The 18,730-nt window shown below is 44.0% G+C and overlaps 1 protein-coding gene across 1 annotated transcript in view; it reads left to right on the top strand.

Moving 5' to 3' along the window:
- The first annotated feature begins 2,192 nt into the window (after nucleotides 1-2,192).
- NXPH1 (neurexophilin 1) overlaps nucleotides 2,193-18,730 on the top strand; it is a 282,833-nt gene continuing 266,295 nt past the window's right edge. The window contains exons 1-2 of the mRNA XM_084786061.1: nucleotides 2,193-3,335; nucleotides 4,154-4,317. Coding sequence (XP_084642187.1) covers nucleotides 4,264-4,317 — 54 coding nt within the window. The 5' untranslated portion in view covers nucleotides 2,193-3,335; nucleotides 4,154-4,263. The remainder of the gene's footprint in view (nucleotides 3,336-4,153; nucleotides 4,318-18,730) is intronic.

Raw genomic sequence — 18,730 nt, 5'->3', positions numbered from 1 at the left:
AGGTAGTCTTAGAGGGCAAAAGGTGGTGAGCGTGTTTTAAGTGGTCGTTATAGAGAGAGGAATAGAGTGCTTTCAAAAGGTCTGGCATAAAGAAACTGCCAGCCTTTGTTCTTTGCCTGGGGAACTCGTTGCCATTGTACACTGTAGGGTACTGGAGTAGTTGAAATAGAAGAAGGTTTGAGAATCACACTCTTGCTTTTGTTTTTTTTTTGTTTGTTTGTTTTGTTTTTTAAAGCAAGCTACACAAAGGCAGGTGAAGATGGCATCTTTGTGCCCTTCCTCATTAATATTAAGTCATTAAAATTGAAATGATGTAACAGAAATGATCATGGACTCCTGTGTGTAACTCAGGAGCTCCAGATGTTTCCCGGACTAAGGAAATTACTTCTGTGATGACACAAAATGTGGCATGTTCTCATTTTATATCCCAGGTCAAGTTGCTTGTAGGATCCTGTAAGGGTAAACATGGAGATAGAAATTCTCAGGTCAATAACATTAAAAAGCCCCCTGGCACCCTACCTGTCAGAGAACAAAGTGTCTGAACATTTCTTATGATTGGCTTTCTATGGTGCTTTTCTTATATAATCAGTCCCATTCATGCAGAGAGTTTAAGGTCCCTGATATACTACACACACACACACACACACACACACACACACACACACACACACAGAGATATGTATATATACATACATACATACATACATACATACATAGTATATATATACATACATACATACATAGTATATATATATATATATATATACATATATACATACATACACACACACCTGAATGGTTGCATAAGATGGAATGTTTTTGAAGAAAGTTTAGAAAAGAGCGTGATATACCTCAAAGCTGTTTTCATCTGTGTTTGCCAAAGGCCAGAGAAGAGTCCACCTATGAGAGCACTGTACTTGGGCACCCAAGTGAACATCCACTTCTGTTCCATACTCCAGCCTGGGAGGACCTGGGAACTTGGGTACAAGTGGCCATTGTATTTAGGATAGCCTTATGATCCTAAAGGGTGGAACTGGTTAAAACCTTGTCCATATTCTCACCCTTCACCAGCTACATATGTTAACCCTTCAAATTTTCTTTTTTAAATGTTATAGAACAAAAACAGGTCCAATAAATGAAAAGATCCAAGTCAATACTGGAACCATGCTGTGTATCCATCGATATATATATATATATATATATATATATATATATATATATATATATATATATATATATATGTTGTTGTTAAAGAAGATGCCTACTTCACTCTTACTTGGCCCCAATGAATTCCAAGTGATTAAAGTGGGTAGAGCTTATGGAGTTAGGAAAGTTTTCCCTTTAAAGGGCCATTTCTAGTGGAAAGGTAACACAGGAAAACACAGTCCTGCAGTGGGATCTTATTTGCAGCCTTTTGGAGAGAGTTGATTCTCAGTGGGCACCCTTTTGTCTCTGCTCTTGAGAATGGGATTTCTGCTGATTGTCACTGCTATGTCTGTAGGGTAGCCTGTGCATACTAGGAGAATTCAGGCCATGGCTTACATGTCTAAAGGGCACACTGAGTCTGGATTACATAGACTGGGATGGAATCCACAGAGCCTCGGATGTCCAAGAGCCACACCTGGGGGAAATAAACTCTAAAGCTCAATAAAAGCCCCAATTCTATTTTGATACTATGAACTCAGGTTCCTGGGGTTAAATATTGACTCGATTCCTGCAGGTTAATATCAACACAATGTCCTGCAGTGAGTATCAATCACTCAAGACCAGGTTCTGACCGAGGAAGAGAGACAGAACCAGAGGAACGCAGGGCAGAAAGGCCTTTACTGATGTTCACCCTCTGGACATGTAGAAGAGTCTCGGTGCTCTTGGAGCTGATACCAAGCTTGAGTGCCCAAAGTGGTAGAGGCCACATGAAAAGAACAGGGCTTGAAGATTGGGAGTGGAGTGGGGTGGAAAAAGCATGGAGAAAGAGAGGACTGCTGTGGAAAAAATGTAAACATAAGTAAAAAGATGATGACATGGGACAGAAAAGATATAGGGAAGAGAGAGCTGAAGGGAGAGAGAGAGAGGAAGAGAGAAAGAAGAGAGAGGGAGAGATAGAATAAAGAGGACTTTTCCTCCTTCTTTCTTTGCCCAGCCCGCGGAGCAGAGTCCAGAGAGTCCAAGGTCGCACAGTCCTCTCTGCTGCCTCGCTCGCTGAATGGCTGGCAGTCCGCAGCATCGCCGCCTCTGGCCACCGCAGCCACAGGTTTACAGTTCCCAGCAGCAGCGCCCCTCCCGAAGCCAACTGGGGCTCCCTACTCTCTTCTGCTCATACCGCTGCCCAGTGCACCTTCCTGCCTCACTTCTCGCCACTCCCCTGGTGGTCGCTTTCCTCCCAAGGACCCCCCCTCTCCCCAGGGGGCGCTTTGGCTTCCAGAGACGCAGCAGGAGTCATTTCTCCCTGAGGGCCGGGAGGCCCGCAGAGAGAGCCTGAGAGCGGGGTCTATTTACATGGGGCATTAATTAGTCTTTGAGGAATCCTTCACCCCACGTGCCAATGTGATTGTCGGTGTCCGGACTGTAAGCAAGACCAGCTGCCGCCCGGTGGAGAAAAACCCGCTCACTCACGGCGGGGCGCTGAAATCGCGCTCTGCGGAGCGTCCCCCGGTGGCCGGGCAGCACCACGGACAGCGCCCACGATGCTAGTCCTTAGCCGCTCTGGGGCTTTCCAGCTTTGCTGGTAAAGCTGCAGCTGCTTCTAGTGCTAGCAGCTTCCAAATTCTCGCCACCACACCCCTTCTTCTGAAACTGGGACTCATCGTGCCTGTTGTGTGGGTTTTTTTTTTCCCCTTCCGAAAGGCCCGCGTCTTATCGCTCAAGTTCAAGTCCGGAGGACTTGCCCAGTCTCCTCCCCTTAAGCCGCTCTCCTTCCTCTCGCAACCGCAGAAAGCCGGGAGTACTGGGCTGCTGGTGTTGGTGCCAGCACGGGCAGTCCGGGTCGGTCGGGTGCAGCAGCCCGGCGCATTCGTCTTCTCCCTCCCATTCTTTCTTCCTCTGTCGTCTTCCCTACCTGCCCCTCCTTCTGTTGCCTCTTAAGTTTCCTGCACCCGGGAATCCAACAGTGCCAAGGCTAGGCTCCCGCGGACCAATCCGGATCGCGACCCCGGGCACTGGGACAACGACTCTGACAAGGCTGGACGAGGCAGCTGGACCCATCCTCGCCCGAGTATGGAGACGGAGCACCAGGGAGGGCACGTCCCAGGCGCTGGAGACACCAGGCCGTAGTAGCTCCTCCATGGAGCCTGTTCAGAGCGGTCCTTGCTCGCTGCATTTGCCTTCAGTCCTGTGCGGTATGTACCGGTCGCCTCCACTGTTCCTGGCAGGGACACCTTGGGGCAGGGTGGCAATCACTAGGAAGGGGCAGCAGGGTGGAACTCTAGTTGGGCATAGAGCAGGACTGATAGGTGACCCTCAGAGTCCCAGACAGGTTTCCACTGTAGAAGTTAGCAACTGGCTGTGCTTCTTGGCTCAAAAAAAAGTAGTCCTAGAGATGTGATTGTGTATGCCTATCTCTGTTTCAGGGGGCTCGAATGGGTAAACTGAGCCTCACTTTCCTGTATGCAAATTGCACCCCCTTAACCACCCCCATATCACTGGCACCTAATCCGGGTCAGTTCTACCTACTCGTTTCTTTGCCCGCTCCCCCCTCGCTCAGTCTCGCTCTCTCGCTTGCTTTTGCTATCTCTCTATGCTGCTGTGTACGTGTGTGAACCCTGCCAGGGCTGGCGAAGAACCAGCCGCCGCCTTTAGTCCCAGCCGCCCGCCTGTCAAACACTAGGGCAGATCTGGCTGCCAGAGACAGTCAGGCTCCTAAACAGCCTGTGAGCTGTGCCTAACCGCCTCGGGCCTCCGTGGTCTTTCGGGCTCTGGCACCGGAGACGCGCCGGTCGCTGGGAGCACCTCGCCACCGCTCAAGCCCGCCCGCCTGAGGACCGCACTCTCTTGTTTCTAGAGCTGGGTCGACTCGCTTTTCAATTCCTCGTGTACCCCATTCCCAGTTTTTTTTTTTTTTTTGGCTCCAACAACTCCACACTAAGATTCCCTTTACCCGCTTTATCACCAGCCTTGTCCGCGTGGTCATGGGATGTCTAATTTCATTTGTATCTAGGCTGCTGAGAGCGCTCCCTGCTCTGTAAAGTGGATGTCAGGTGGATCTATGTTTTTGAAGGAACAAAGACTCAGCCAAGGCACCGCCAAGGAAGTTTGAGAGGAAGGAGGATGCAGGCTGCGTGCTGGTACGTGCTTCTCCTCCTGCAGCCCACCGTCTACTTGGTAAGTCGTGATGGTTCTGCGTCTTTGAGATTCCACCCTAACCCGGAGGTCAAGCAACTGCGGGAGGCTGGGGGCTGGGGGCTGGGGGCTGGTGGAGGGGCGCAGTTCAGTGAAACCTGTGTACTCCCACAGGCAGTGGAAGAACTTTGGGAGGCTGTTCTTTCTATTCCTGCGGGAGTTTTCCAGGCTCTCACCCTCACTTCTTGCTCTATGCCCCAATATCCGGGACGAGATTCTTCTTAACAGCAACTAGCGCGCCAGTACCCTAAACGTCCAGAAACCACAGAGTTAGTGGGGGAAGATGCCTTGGGAGGAAGGAGAAGAGAAAAGTAGTGGCAATCATGAAACTCTGAGTAGCAGTTCTTAACCCGCCTGGTTTAAGTGAAAGTGGGTGGGGATGGGGTTGGAAAGCTGAAGACGATTCTACCCATCGCCCACCACCTCACTGCCCCCACTTTGGATTTGTGGTACAGGAAGAAGTGCAGGTAACTTTCTGAGACTTACTGAGGTGCCCCTGGTGTGAGTTTATCCACCAGACATACAGTAAATGACCAGGCAGTAGTGTCAGAGACACACCCGCAAACATAACCCTCCCTTTTCTCCCGAGCTCTAGTTTCCATTAAAGAACTAAACCCTAGTGAGAGGTTTCTCTTTAGGAAATGGCAGGCTTTGTCACTTGGGAGAGACTCTTACCCAGAGCCCCCGTCCGTGTTCCTCCAGAAACAGTTTTCTGAGCTTTGGACTTGACACAGTCTTAGAAACAGAAGCAGGGAGCTTTGTGTGACTTGGGAGTTATGGACATCACAGCGAGCCTTAGGAGAGGGCGGTTTTCTCAGAGAGCCAGGGACACTTGCCTTCTGCCGGTGAAGTTGAGCCTAGTGCTCTGAACCGGCTCCCGGACCGTGGGAGTGCACTAAGGTGTTCTGGGGAGGGGATGGGGGCGAGCGCAGGCGCTGCAGTAGCAGCAGGAGTTTTCTAACCAGCCTAGATAATTGTGACTAGGGGTTGTGTTAGTGTCTTTCATTCCTAAGAGCTATAGAATCCACAAGCCTAGAAGCAATAGTGTGTTAACCATGCAAGTGGCCGTGTTTTTCGGCCTTTTCTCTGGTGCTTGCTGTCGCGGGACTGAGAGGTCTGTGAATCCGGTACATACGCGCGCGCGCGTGTGTGAGTAAATGTTTCCGGCTGCATCTCAAGAACCCTCAATGTTGCCAGTCTTTGCACCTTTATCGCCTGACTGTAGCAGAAGCGGACGCCAGAGGGCGCTGCGTATCAATGTCCTCGCCTACAGGACACCTTGGGGGTAAACAGGTGAAAGCCAGGGCAACCAATCCAAAGGAACAGCTTTTCTGACTGTCTCAGGTCCGTGCTTTCTCCGGTAGAATGCAGATCAAATGCATAAGATGTCCTTCCTATTGCCCACCTTCTGTCATTGTCGCTCCTACCTGTGTCCCGTAAGTCCACTGACATTTAGGATCCGATGTTGGAGGGTTGAAAGTACCACCAAAGAAAACAGCATTTTTAAAAAAAAATTGGGTAAGGTGGGAGGGAATGAAAAATGAATAGTGAAAGCCGCAGGGGAGGAACATCAAAGGTTCCCTTGATTGTCATAACAACTGTGCCCCTCTTCTCGGTACACCTTTAGGAATGATTCGAACCTCAGGACTGTTCTTATGTCCTTGGGCTGTGCTCACACACACATGGCCAGGGCTTTCTGCTATGCTGCAGTTTATTGCTTGAAGCCAGTGTTTCGATAGTCTGGAAAATAATCTATCAAAAGCAGAAGTGAAATCAATACGTTGTGTTAAATTTTAAATGTGTTTGTTGGCAGTTAAACCGTTTTCCACTCATTACAACAACAGTGCTGGATTTATTCTAATGTGCCGCGTTCTCAACAACAAGCGCATTAATTCTCCTTTAATTGTAAACTGGGAGCATTTGAAAACCATTCAGTGTGCAAATTATGCTGATTCAATTACCGTTTAGTTACAGACTTCATTACCTGAATGCCTTTTGGCAATACAGAGAAAGGAGACAATTTTTCCAATTTCACTCAAAACAATACGAAATGTGAACAATAAAAAAGAGAGGGCGATTTAGAAGTTCATCCTTTTCTCTCCAATCTAAAGTTGTTTTGTGTGCCGGGGATTAGAAACCACACACACCACAAAAACAAAAGACGGGTGGCTGTGACCCAAGACGGCATTTCGAGGGATTGCAATCCCATAGCTAGTTGCCAGGAAAATTCCAGGCTGTTTTCTTGGAGGAGGAAGCTGACTTTTACTCTAAAAATGGGTTCCAAAGGATGGATTCGGCACTTAATGCTAGGGTGGCTTTAGGTAAATGAGGAAATAGGGAGTCTTGATTAAAACTCTGAATCAAAGAACAGATGAAAACACACACACAAAAACTAAGCATCCATTTGTGACACTACACCCCACAACATTTCAGCCCTTTGCAAAATCATGCAACAGATGCACACAGGATAGCAGCATCAACATCAAGTTAAACTCCAAGAAGGCTAGGTGACAAAAAACCAAAGCAACCAACCAAGTAACCAACCAACCACTATTTTATTTTTCCCTTGAGCTGTCATGAGCCAGAGAGGAGTTAAAAGGCAATTTTTTTTTTTTTGGCTTCTGTGAATGACACCATCAGTTAGATGACTGGCGCACTCTGTGGCTTGCCTCCTACCTAATGTTTCCAGTATGCCTTTTCTTTATGGGTGTGGGATCCCAGCCACATTTTCAAAGGATTAATTCCCACATTTTGAGCAAGTCTTGTTTAGATAGCTCCTGTACAGAAATATTCCAGATCACTGCTTACAGAACATGCATTTAAATGTCTTTGAATTTTGGGAGCCATTCTTATGAAGAAGAAGCCCCTGTTTGGTAGATCAGTGTTTCATACACTACAGCCAGCATGTGGGTGATTGTTGGCAAAGTGTGTTTCTTGGCCCAGAGGTCTCTGAACACCTGCCTTAAGTTGAGGGATTTTATTTATTTCACTATGTGTTTATTGAAAGATAAGTCTATCTTGTTTCATACCAGAGGATGAGGATGATGATGATGATGATGATGATGATGATGATGATTTTGTATTGCAATGGAACACTGAAAACAGGCATGTCTGCAGGTCTACCTTCTGAAACTTATTATCTTGAATTCTCAATTTCACCACTGGGCAAACTTTAATTATATAATAAATAAATGAATAAAGGTAGAAAACCATCCTTTATAAATAAATGTAAGGAAAACTGCTGTATTCTAAATGTGTGTACTTTGGATTTAAACATCGGAACAGCAGGAGGAAACCTATGGTGTAATGTGTTATTTTTATTAAAGTCCTGCAGTCTTTAATCTCTATCAATTCTGGACTGATTCCAGGTTATTTTGAATATGAGATAATGAGATAACCAGATTATAACATTTAAGCTGAATTAAATTGCACACTGGGTAAAGTGGACGTATATTGTTTCTTGGTTTTTTTTTTTTTTAAAAGAAATGGGCATTAGGGGTTATAATGTAATTTATACCCAGTGGATTGAGCTGAAGACCACACCAGGGAACAGGGAGAGGCTCTCCCAGGAGAGAATGTGACACCTCAAAGAGTGAAGTGAGTCTGATAGCACTGTTGAGCATGCAAAGAAAAGGTACTCAGAAACTGAGCTCAGAGACTCTGACAAAGGGTGCATGCTGTTATTGCAATCATTTGTACATTCATAGCACTGTCCGAGTGAAGAGGCCCCATGAGTTTTACTAGGAATTATAATAGCTAATAACTTTACTTTCTTAGCCAAAATAGGTAAGAATTGAAACTCATTTCCAAACCTTTGGACACAATGTTTGGGCTACCTATTTGCACAAATTTGGGAGTTTTCTCTCTCTCTTTTTTTTTAAATGATGTGACTTCTACATCAGTTGTTTAACTGAGTTTAAAAAGTGGTGAATATACCCACAGTGCCTCTACTGCCATGTTGTTAGACCATTAGGTGAATTTAGCTCACCATGAAGGTGGCCAAAGGAAAGCAGGAAAGCAGGTGCCCAGATCTGGTCTAGTCTTTGAACTAGGGCTATATACTTCCTGTCCTTTGGAGATTAAGCTATTTGCAGGACAGAGAGAGGGCCTTGCTGCTTTCTCAGGTCCTTTCTCAAAAGGCTCAACCCTACCTTGGCCAGGAAAGCAGGTCTCAGAGATGTGAGAAACACTTGGGTATTTGACCCTTTTGTCCCATTGACAGGAGTATTAGGGCCTTGGGCCTTCTAGTGAGAGCTTCCACTACACTGCCTTACACACTGGGAGCAAGAGGAAGAGAAAACCAGAATTTCACCAACTCTGTCTGTGGTGTGTTCCCAGAAAGCTATTAAATTTGTGGCTCCTTTTGTGTGAGGCTGATTTCTATTTGGCTTTAAATTGTTGACGGCTATTTTCCCCCTTAATGAAAGTCTTGTCTGGTTGAAAAATATATCCGGTGGAAGGGAAATTGGTTGATTTTTTTGAGATAGGTGCCCAATGTCCTACTTTTCTATCCGAGGGAAGATTTTCTGCAGACTAGAGAAATTGACAGCATTGTCCAGATAATAACCACCGTCGACAATATTTTCAAAAGGGCATTTGAGTGATGAAAGCATATGGATATTGCTTTTTCAAATAAGCAATTCTCTATTCTGGGCTTCTTTGATTTTATAAGGGGTAGGGGAACAGAGCTGGGAGCATCAAGGGAGAAAGGGCCACGTATTGGCAAAGAGACGCCTTCTTCCTGTTCGCCCAGTCCTGGAATACTGAAGTGTTTGTCCCCTTTAGGATGGAGTTTCCGGGATGCTAACAGACCTCCAGTGAAGTGCTCCATCACGGTGTTGGTGTTAAGAGTTAAAGGGCAATCTGAGGAAGGAATAACATGCCTTGCACTCCTCTGCCTGTATAGCAGGCCAGCACAAGCTCAGCAAGTTTGTAGGCTTTCAAACAGCAGGCTAGAAAGTGCGCGGTCTCTTTCTTTCTTTCATTTTTTTAAAACAGAAAATGTCTAGCTTTGAATCAGTTCAAGAAAGTCCCTTTGGGACTATTCTGTCGTCCTGGAGCTTCAGATCTCATTTTAAGACCTAACAGTTGTCACCATTTTAATTAAAGGGAGGCGGGGGAAGGCTGCTAGCCGGCGCCGTCGGGTCAGCGGCTTCTGGGAAGCCGCGGAGTCGCTGGGCGGGATCCGCTCTAGCCTTCAGCTGCCTTCTCCGGGTCACAGTTTTTCCGGGGCCCGCTTCGAGTTTGCTGAAAGTTAGGGTCTTGATTTATCCGCTAGTCAAGTTCGAAATCAGCTCCTTTTCACCATGTCAGCACTAACCCCTCCCGGAGCTTGGTAAACACACCGCGCTCATTTTTCTGCTGCAGATTGGCATGTTGACGACTCTGCTTGAAGGAATGTGACAATAAAGTGGGGAACCAAAGCTTGGCAAGCACTTAATCAAGGATAAAAAGGTTCCGCTGTAAGGATGTCACTCAATTTATTGTGAAAGTCGAATGAATTACGTTTAATGAAAGTGCTCCCCAGATGAATATTACCAGCAATTTCCTGAGTTGGCTCTGTCAGCTTGAGATGAGGAAATGCCAACCCAAATCAGAAAAGAGCGCCTGTCTCAATTACTATGCAAGCTTTCCAAGAGCGGCTTTTTATTGAGATGATATGTGTTGGCTGCTACTCCGTGCCCCTCTAGCGCGCCCAAGAATGTGTTTGTTTATTTTTCAACTTTGTCATCTGCCCTCCCCGGTACTGGCTGTTGTTTAAACTTCTGAGCGGCGCGCTGACTCTCTGCTGCAGGCTGCAAACCTAACCACCTACTCTATAACAGCTTTTCTTAGTGTACTTTGTTTACTATGGAGATGAGGGCTGGGCGTGTGTGTGTGTGTGTGTGTGTGTGTGTGTGTGTGTGTGTGTGTGTGTACAGAGAGAATTCCCTTGTTGGCCTGCCTTTTACCGTGGAAAGCCTTCCCCGCTCTCTCCCCCATCTCATCTGGAGCTCAGGAGGGTGGAAATCGTGGAGAGGGGTCCCAGGAGCGGCCAGAGGGCAGCACCGGCCTCTCAAGCTCACACTTCCTTTAAATGAATGAGGGTATTTTACTGGCTCCAGCCGGAAATGGGACGAGAGCGAAGTGGGGGTGGGGATTCACAGGCCCAGGCCGAGCACATCGCCTAATCTGCATGAGAATGGAGGACCGGGATGCTTTTCTTGTACTATTTCTTTCTCCCACAATGTGACAAATTGTGCTGGGAAGAGCCAAGTGTTTCCTTAGAAACTGGCAGCAGGCGGGGGCGGGGCGGGGGGGGGGTGGAGCAGAAAGTGCTATGCTTGTCCCCACCAACCTGACTCAAGTCCGGCCTCACCCTATAACCCCGGAGCCCTAATAGAAATCGAGCAGCTGCCAAAGGCTCAAGTCCTAGTACGCTGGTCCCACAAGAGGGAGGAAGGCTCTGCCCTCGCACACCAAGAGCTAAGTCCTAGCATCCTCCTCCTCCTCCCAGGTTGATTTGGAAGACCATTTCAGTCATCTCTGTAAGCATCGAGAAACTTTCTCCGAAGTAGTAGTCTTCACTTCTTTCACTCCACAACTTACTCCTCTACCCAAAGACGCAATGTCCAGGCTAGGAAGGTTTCCAGCCCAAGTCCGCCACATTCACGCACTTCATTGTCTGCCTTTTGCCTTCTGTGATCAGGAGAACTCTCAGCAGGCTTTGTGAAAATACGGTCACAGCGCTCCTGCCTTTGGACCGTATACCTTCACATCAAAACATTGCTTATGGGAAACTTTTGGCCTCCTTCACCGACCTTCAGTGCTCCAGGAGATGCAGGCTGGCCAGCGGCGATTCTCCAATGAGATGCTCTTCAAGTGGATTGGGGAGCGAATCTGCTGTGTGCCTATCTGAGGCCTGGAGAGCGATCTTCAGCACCACGGTCAGCACCACAAGCTCCGCCCCGCCTGGGGCTCGGGGCCAGCCCCGCAGCCCCAGTTAAAGTCGAGTTATGAAGTTCCCTGTCCTGCAGACTTCCTTAATCATCCCGGAGCGATTTTAACAACCCACTCTCCCCTGCCAATCATTTAGGGACACCAAGCTCCTCTCGCTAGGCCTCTAATATGTTCTGTGGTCAGAACCTCTGGTTTACAACCCCCTCCTCAGACTCCATCTAGGGTTCGGGAGTCACGTGATTTATTAGGGTTGGGGGCGGGGCACGACATTCTTCGTTTCTCAAACTTTTTCTGTTTATTAAAACAGACTCTTTAGCAATGTGTAAGTCACAAATGAGGAAATTGAGGCATCGAAAGGGAAACTTTCTTTTCTCAGAAACAAAATCATGGTATATAGACCCCATCACCTCCACTGAGAAGTGACTGGAACTACTCAAGCACCATGTTGGTTCAGGCGCCTTTAAAACGTTGAGCTCTGAGGTAGGAGAGAGTGGGGGGAGGGGGTGCAGAAGAGTCCTAATTATTATGAATTTCTAAAGGATAGTAATTATTCACGGGGAGTAGGACAAACCACTGCCTGGGCAAGAGAATCGATATATTTGCTATCGAAAGTGCCTGGCTCGCCTTTAATGCAGACGAATGGGGATACAGACTCATTATTTTCCGTGGTTAGGTTCTCCGGTGTGGGGTTGATGCAGCGTGGAATCTATCATCATTAGACCCGGGGCGCGACGGGGGAGTTCCTTTTTACTTAACAAACAACAACAATAATCCGACTTAACTCCCCCTCAAAAAAAAAAAAGAAAGAAAGAAAGAAAGAAAGAAAGAAAGAAAGAAACTTCTTCGCATCATCACACAAGAAGCCCCGCTCCCCATACACTGCCACACTTCTCTGGGGCTTCTCTGTGCAGCCTACAGCTGACACTGCAGTCACTTAAAGTGTTCGCTGCGCAGTCCCTGCTCAGCAGCGGCCACACAGTTGATGTGAACCAGAAATAAACTGAATAGTACCAGGCGCTGGCGCTAGGGGTTGTCTGTGTCAAAGGCTAAAGTTGGCTTGGAAGTTGTCTGATTCTCTAGCCTTAGCTGAGTCAATCCTTTCAAGTCATTCGATTCTTCAAATCCCCGGCAGTGTTAAAGGAGAAGGCATCAAGCAAGTAGTGCTCCATGAAGCCGCAGGAGTAGTTAGCTTGCAGAAACGTAAGTTCCAGAGGCAGAAAAGAAAGGAGAGATTGGTGCAGTATCTCTAGTATCCTCCAAGGTTCTGGAGCAGGCAATTCGCGGCTAGCTTCCTCTTCGTGAAATTCTATCTTTCTGCCCATAGGCCAGTCTTCCATAATCCTTCCCACCCGCCGACGTCACTAAACTATCTATGGTCCTGCCCACTGGATTGCAAACGTTCCTCAGTTTCTCCCTCCTTTTCCAGCCTTACCTCCCTGGCACAATCCTCACTCTCACAGGTTTCCTGCTGCCCTCCAGTAAGCTGCTTTGTGGGTGAAACTTATTGGCACACTACTGTTCCCTGAAACGTTTTAGTTAATGTGGTTACCTGATGTGTACATGTTGGTTTGTGAGTCCTGGTCTTCTTCATATGACAGGTCTCTCTTATCACATACAGCCTATTGATTATACAGAAAACAGATTCGGACCTAAGAAAACCTAACTCTTCCTTATTAAAGTAAAGTTGTTATAAAACAATAACACTGTGGAATCTCGGGCATTAGACTAAAAATATCTGACCCCCCCCCCCATTCAATTTTCTTTTCTTTGAAGCACAACCATTCAGGGTGTATATGGCTACTTGTCTTTATTTCACTGTTCTTAGGGACAGCCAGCCAACACAATACTAGGACTATATGATCTACCGGCATCATTTCCTCTCAACATCTTCCTTTTTAGAGGCTTTATAATTAAACTCTGTGAGATATATGGGCCATACATCCAGTAGAGAGCCTTTTTATTTATATTTATATAGCACGCTGAGAAGAAAAATTAAAGAAGTGCTTATACTGAAGTAATGAGCCTGCTTTGATATTAGAAGAAACGTCCTTTTAATTTACTTTTATATAAGGCTAGAGAACTACCTCTGTGAGACCAGACCCCATAGTCATGCCTCTTTGCAGAGAGGTCCAACTGGTGTAAAAAACACATTTCCTAGCTTGTACTAACTTAAACATGAACAAAAGACCAGGCTTCTACTCACTGTGGTGAAGTGCTCTCTGATGCAGGGAGCTAAGCAGAAAGAGGAAGCTGCTGCAGGGCCCTACATGCTCCTGCCTCTCTACATCTGAAGTCTGTCACAAGGCACAAACTCACGCATACTATGAGAGGGCCTTGAAGAGGCTGCAGCATGGTCCACAATGCAAACTGGCTACTCTTTGATAAAATTGGCCACCACAGGATGAAAAACAGAGGTGCTGATTTCCCCGAAAAGTTGTGGTAGAAAAGCTTAGAGGAATTTTCTTGGCCTTGAAGATTCTTTTTCTTTTACAAACTAAACACACAGACGAGCGTGGAACACATCAGAGATGGGTGGGTGCTTTTTTTTTTTAAATGTCTTTTTCTTTGAAGGAGTCCATAAAAAACTATCATGGGGATTTTTTTTTCTCTCATAAGTTGTCTTTAAATTTTCAGCTTGAGTTTTCCAGCATATTTTCCTTATTTTCATCTATAGCATGAAAATAATGTTGGCTGAGAGAAATCACCTGTATGATAACTGGATAGACAGTCACATATGGACTTTGGACGATGTTTCCTCTCTCTGTAACCTTGTAGCTGGGTGTTATTAGAGACCCACAGGTATATAAAGCAGCTTATATAAAATTAATGGACTGCTTTACACTCACAATCTCCTACTCGTGCAGCCCTTGTAAAATATTGCACCTGTTTAAAAGAGGAAGATTATAAAATCAAGTTTGCTGTGCAATCGATAGTTGTAAATGGTTCAGTGAAATATTTGATTGTTTTGACTGAGCTCAACAATGTGATGGAAATTTTATTGTCCGTTTTTGTGCACTGATATGCTAATCATAAGGCTGTCCCTTCTTTTATGTACTCAGCTCATTTTGAAACTGATTGTTAAGATTTCAAGGTAACATCTAAGGACATAATACAAAATTTTAGGAGAGATATATCTATTATCTTACAAGATTAGAAGGGTCACTGGGAGGTCACAGATGAGGAAAAACTCTCAAATAGCATTTTTATTATTATGTTTAAAACCATCAATAGCATACTTATGGAAGTTGTGTCCTGTTGATTTTTATGTGTATTTTTGAATAAGCAAATGGACAGAAATTTTTGTTTCAGCACCAAACTTTATAAAAACGACCTTCTAATTGTAGATATCTTATTTTTTAATAAAAGAAATCTCTTGTTATTCAGGCAATATTTGGAAAAATTTCAGATACTCGTTTTCTTCCTTAAAACAAATACAAAAAACTACATTTTCTCAAGTATGATTTGATTTGTAGACACTTATGAAGGGTCAGAAGTCCCCACTGTGAACGTCCTTTGTTCTTTACTCTGCATTTTCATTGTGAGGAATGGATCACTGAGAATTATGCATGTCCAAAACCATGGGAACATTCTCAAGTCCTCTTTTCTTCTCTATTTCAGTCTCAGCTTAGCTAGAATCATTTCTGTCTCTTCGGCAGAACTGTTCACTGCATCAGGTCCTCTAAATTAATAACAAAATGCCCTGACGTAAGCAACAGGTGGGTTGATTGATTGCTGGCATTGCCTGGATTTTAAGGGGAGCTCTAAAATGTATGAACTGGGCTTTCTCAGGCCCATTACACTTCTTGCTTAAAAATTTCGGTGAAGATGTCACTATTAATCCAAATTTAATTTTCAAAATTATTGGCATAATTTTGTAATTTGTTGTTGGGCAGCCAGGCTTATAAGAGGGTTCATCATGACCTACGCCACTGAAAATGAGAATTACTCGTAGTCATGCCATCAATTTGTGGATAATTTCTTGTACTACAGTGCCATTATTTATTGTTTTTAGAATTAGATGCAGAGAAAATTGCAAACTGCTGGGTATGGAAATAAGTTATTCATGTGTTGTACTGGCTACTATTTCTTTGGTCTTGATGTGAGATGTAATTGCTATTGATGTGAAGAACGTGGTGCAGTTTTTGCCTTGTTCACAAGAAGTACTTAGTTGAGTGATGAGCACCTCGTGTTAGATTCTCATCCTTATTTCTTTTAGTTTAACAAGGCAGAATTAAGAGCAGCTGTGCTAACCAGGCCAGCACAGATTCCAGTCATTATCAAACCAATGCAGAGAGACGTTAGTGTCCAATGAGCCAAGCTCTCATTTTTGTATCTGCATCTCTTAAAAAATTGTTCATGGAGAGGAACATGACGACGACAACAACAACAACAACAACAACAACAACAACAACAACAACAACAGACATAAGGGTGAATCACAAAAAGGAAATGATTTGGCCTTAAATGTTGAATCTTGCTTTGTGTTCCTGACTGAAATCCTTCACAATTAGAACCACACTGAGGCCGGATAGATTCATGGAGCTTGAGAGATGGCTCAGTTGCTATTTTCCATGATAAAATGTTGACAGGAGTTGAGCATGGGTAGGTTAAAGATGAACCCGCATCTTCAAACATGACTGACACTCCCCCCCAGGCACCACCCAGTTTCCGTTTGGTGGGTAATACCAGCCTCTAAGAAGTTGTCCACAGGGAGGCCATGGTGAAAATGGAATCACAATGAGGAGAAAGTGAGTAACTTTTGCCATTCCAATGAATGAAGACGCCCACAAGAGGGAGAAAGTAGGCTCATATTTAATCTTTCCAGGATCTTTTCTTCAGCTTCATTGCAATTTTTAAAAGATGCAACATTCAGAAATATATATATATTTTTGTAAAATGAAGATAATGGCAAGTATTTTTTTCTTATAACCTTGAGAAAATTTCACTTTTCAGACCTCCCTCAATTTCTTTATTTGTAATAGGTGACTAATAACTCCCCTTGCTCAATAGAGGAGCCACTGAATTAATGGGATTAAGAACTTAGAAAGATGGGTAGACTATAACCCTGATGATGAGTTAATAAAGACAAATGTTTCTAGAATTGACAGAGAAAGGGTTCTGGGCCAACTTTCCAGGTATTCCCTGCAGAGTCCTCAGAGGGATGACCCACAGAAATGAACTGATGGCTACCTTATTCTTTGTTTAGCTTCTCTAGTAGTTGATTGCTGTACAGCCACACATTGCTTTCCAGAAATTCATATTTATCTAATGTAGATCGTATGTATCATGACTAAAGCCAGGGGGAGAAAGTTCATTTTATGTCTATTAGTCAGATGTTTGTGGAGATGGAGCAGATCACAGGTTGGGTCAATGAATGGGCTGCTTAATCCAGAGAAGGAATCTTGTAATGTTTTAATTTAGGTGGCAAATACTAAGAGTTGGTACTAAGATATAATTTGGGGGCAGTTAACTTGTGAGCAGTGCTTTCTTTTAATTTAGCTTTAACATTTAAAGTTCTTTTAAAATTTCAATAAAAATGGAAAGATCCAAGAGTCTGTGGCCAGGGGTTTCGCCTTTGAAGCTCATTTTAGGTGACCATCTGGATGTGACATCTCATGAATTCCCAGAAAATTGTGCAAAAGTGAGGTGATAGAGTGAGAACCTCACTGACCATATCCTTTTCTGTTCAGAACTTGTATTAGCCACCATATATACCCTCCAAAGGTATTGCAGTGAGTGCCCAAGAAAAGATTTTTTGTTTTTAAAATTTTAATGTAAACACTTATTTTGTGTTTTAGATTTACCGGAGAGTGAGAAAGATATAGAAAAAATACCAAAAGATAAAAACATTCCATTTTCCTGTGTCATCAGAACCAAGTCCTTGTACATGCTAGGCAAGTGCCCTAATGCTGACCTGACCTACAATTTATTTCTCTTAACAATACTATGAGATGATATAGCTATCATTAATATCACTATGTTTTTATGCCCAACTTTGTGATCTTCGCAGTTCTTCATTTTATAGATGAGGGGATAAATGAGACATTGAATGTATAATGTGAAAAACAAGATTTCACCTTAGCTGGTTTATCTTTGAGGCGAACATATTATATTATGTCTGTTTGTTTGTGTATTGATCTTTATATACACATATATATTTACCTACACACATACAATTGTGGGTCTGGGATATGAGTCTCATTCAAATTAAAACAAAACATTTTCTTTGGCCTTCCTCTGGGAAGACCTTACCTGAGTAAATGGAGTATGTATAAAATTTCTGGTGTTACTCCTGCAGTCCAGAAGTAATATTAGATGTGAGGCTTCTTATTAATTGGGGAGAGTCTATCAACATAAGTTTGGTACTGATAATTGTTTTCAGCTTATGATGACTACACATAAAGGCATAAGGCTTTTAGGAGGTCTGCATCTATTTGCCTGACTAATATGAAAAATGATCACTGCATCTCAGAATAACATAAGTTAGGTCAGGGTATAAGGCACTGGGTCACATTCATTTGTGGTGAAGTTTAAAATGATCCATAATATCTGTATCTCTCCTAACAAATTATACACGTACTTCTTTGAATTATGTGCTGTGCCTGGGCAGGTAGAAGTAAGGGGGAAAGAGAAGAGGGTTTTTTTGGTTTTGATTTTGTTTTGTGAGGGGTCATCACGTGTCTGAGGCAGAACCTCTAGTTTCGCTGGCATGTTCATTTTCAAGGGTTTTGTCTGTTCTTATCACACACAGAGGGGTGGAAAGCCTCAGCCTTCTCCAGTGGAATCTTCACACACAGATACAAACCTAGACATTTAAAATAAACACATCTGCTTAGCTCTTAAAATATGTGATAGTAAAAAAGTGTCCCAGATGGCTTAGCTCAGTTACGTATTTTTGTTATATTCTGATTGTGTGGTGTAAAATGAAAGTAGTGAAACTCCCACAAAACATTTCATAGAATTATGAGGTTTATATAGAGCCCAGAACTATTTCTATTTACTAAGAATAAAAGTAGATTCAAGATTTTCCTGGCCAATGTGGAAATCTCTGGCAGGAGATGATGGGAAAGTCTGTTTCATTTCAGTCTTGTGTTACATTTGACCTTGGGAGAGCTTAGTTGTGCCTTGGGGCAAAAAATTAAATGTTCCATTTTGTAGCAGTATCATCTTTCACCTTTATGTGGATTTAAAAATGTAAATAAAATTGCTTTCTGTAAATGGTACACATGAAGGTCATGTTCATATGCTGTGCAAGACTTCAAAATGCCATTTGAGCCATCATTGGCTCAATGGATACTAATATGTTCTATTAGTTTCTAGTAATCTACTTTTAAAGCATTTTATGGCCCCATATTTTTATGCCTAGTTCCTAGTTTGTGAAATAAGAAATCAGAAATAAACCTTTAGCACTTCATTGTAGACTTATTTATAGAATGTGTGCTTTCAACTCTGAACT

Source organism: Acomys minous, assembly GCF_964271855.1.
Source record: "Acomys minous genome assembly, chromosome: 6".
Lineage (NCBI taxonomy): Eukaryota > Metazoa > Chordata > Mammalia > Rodentia > Muridae > Acomys > Acomys minous.
Note: the sequence above shows the minus strand (reverse complement) of the source record. Positions and strands in the feature narration are given on the sequence as shown.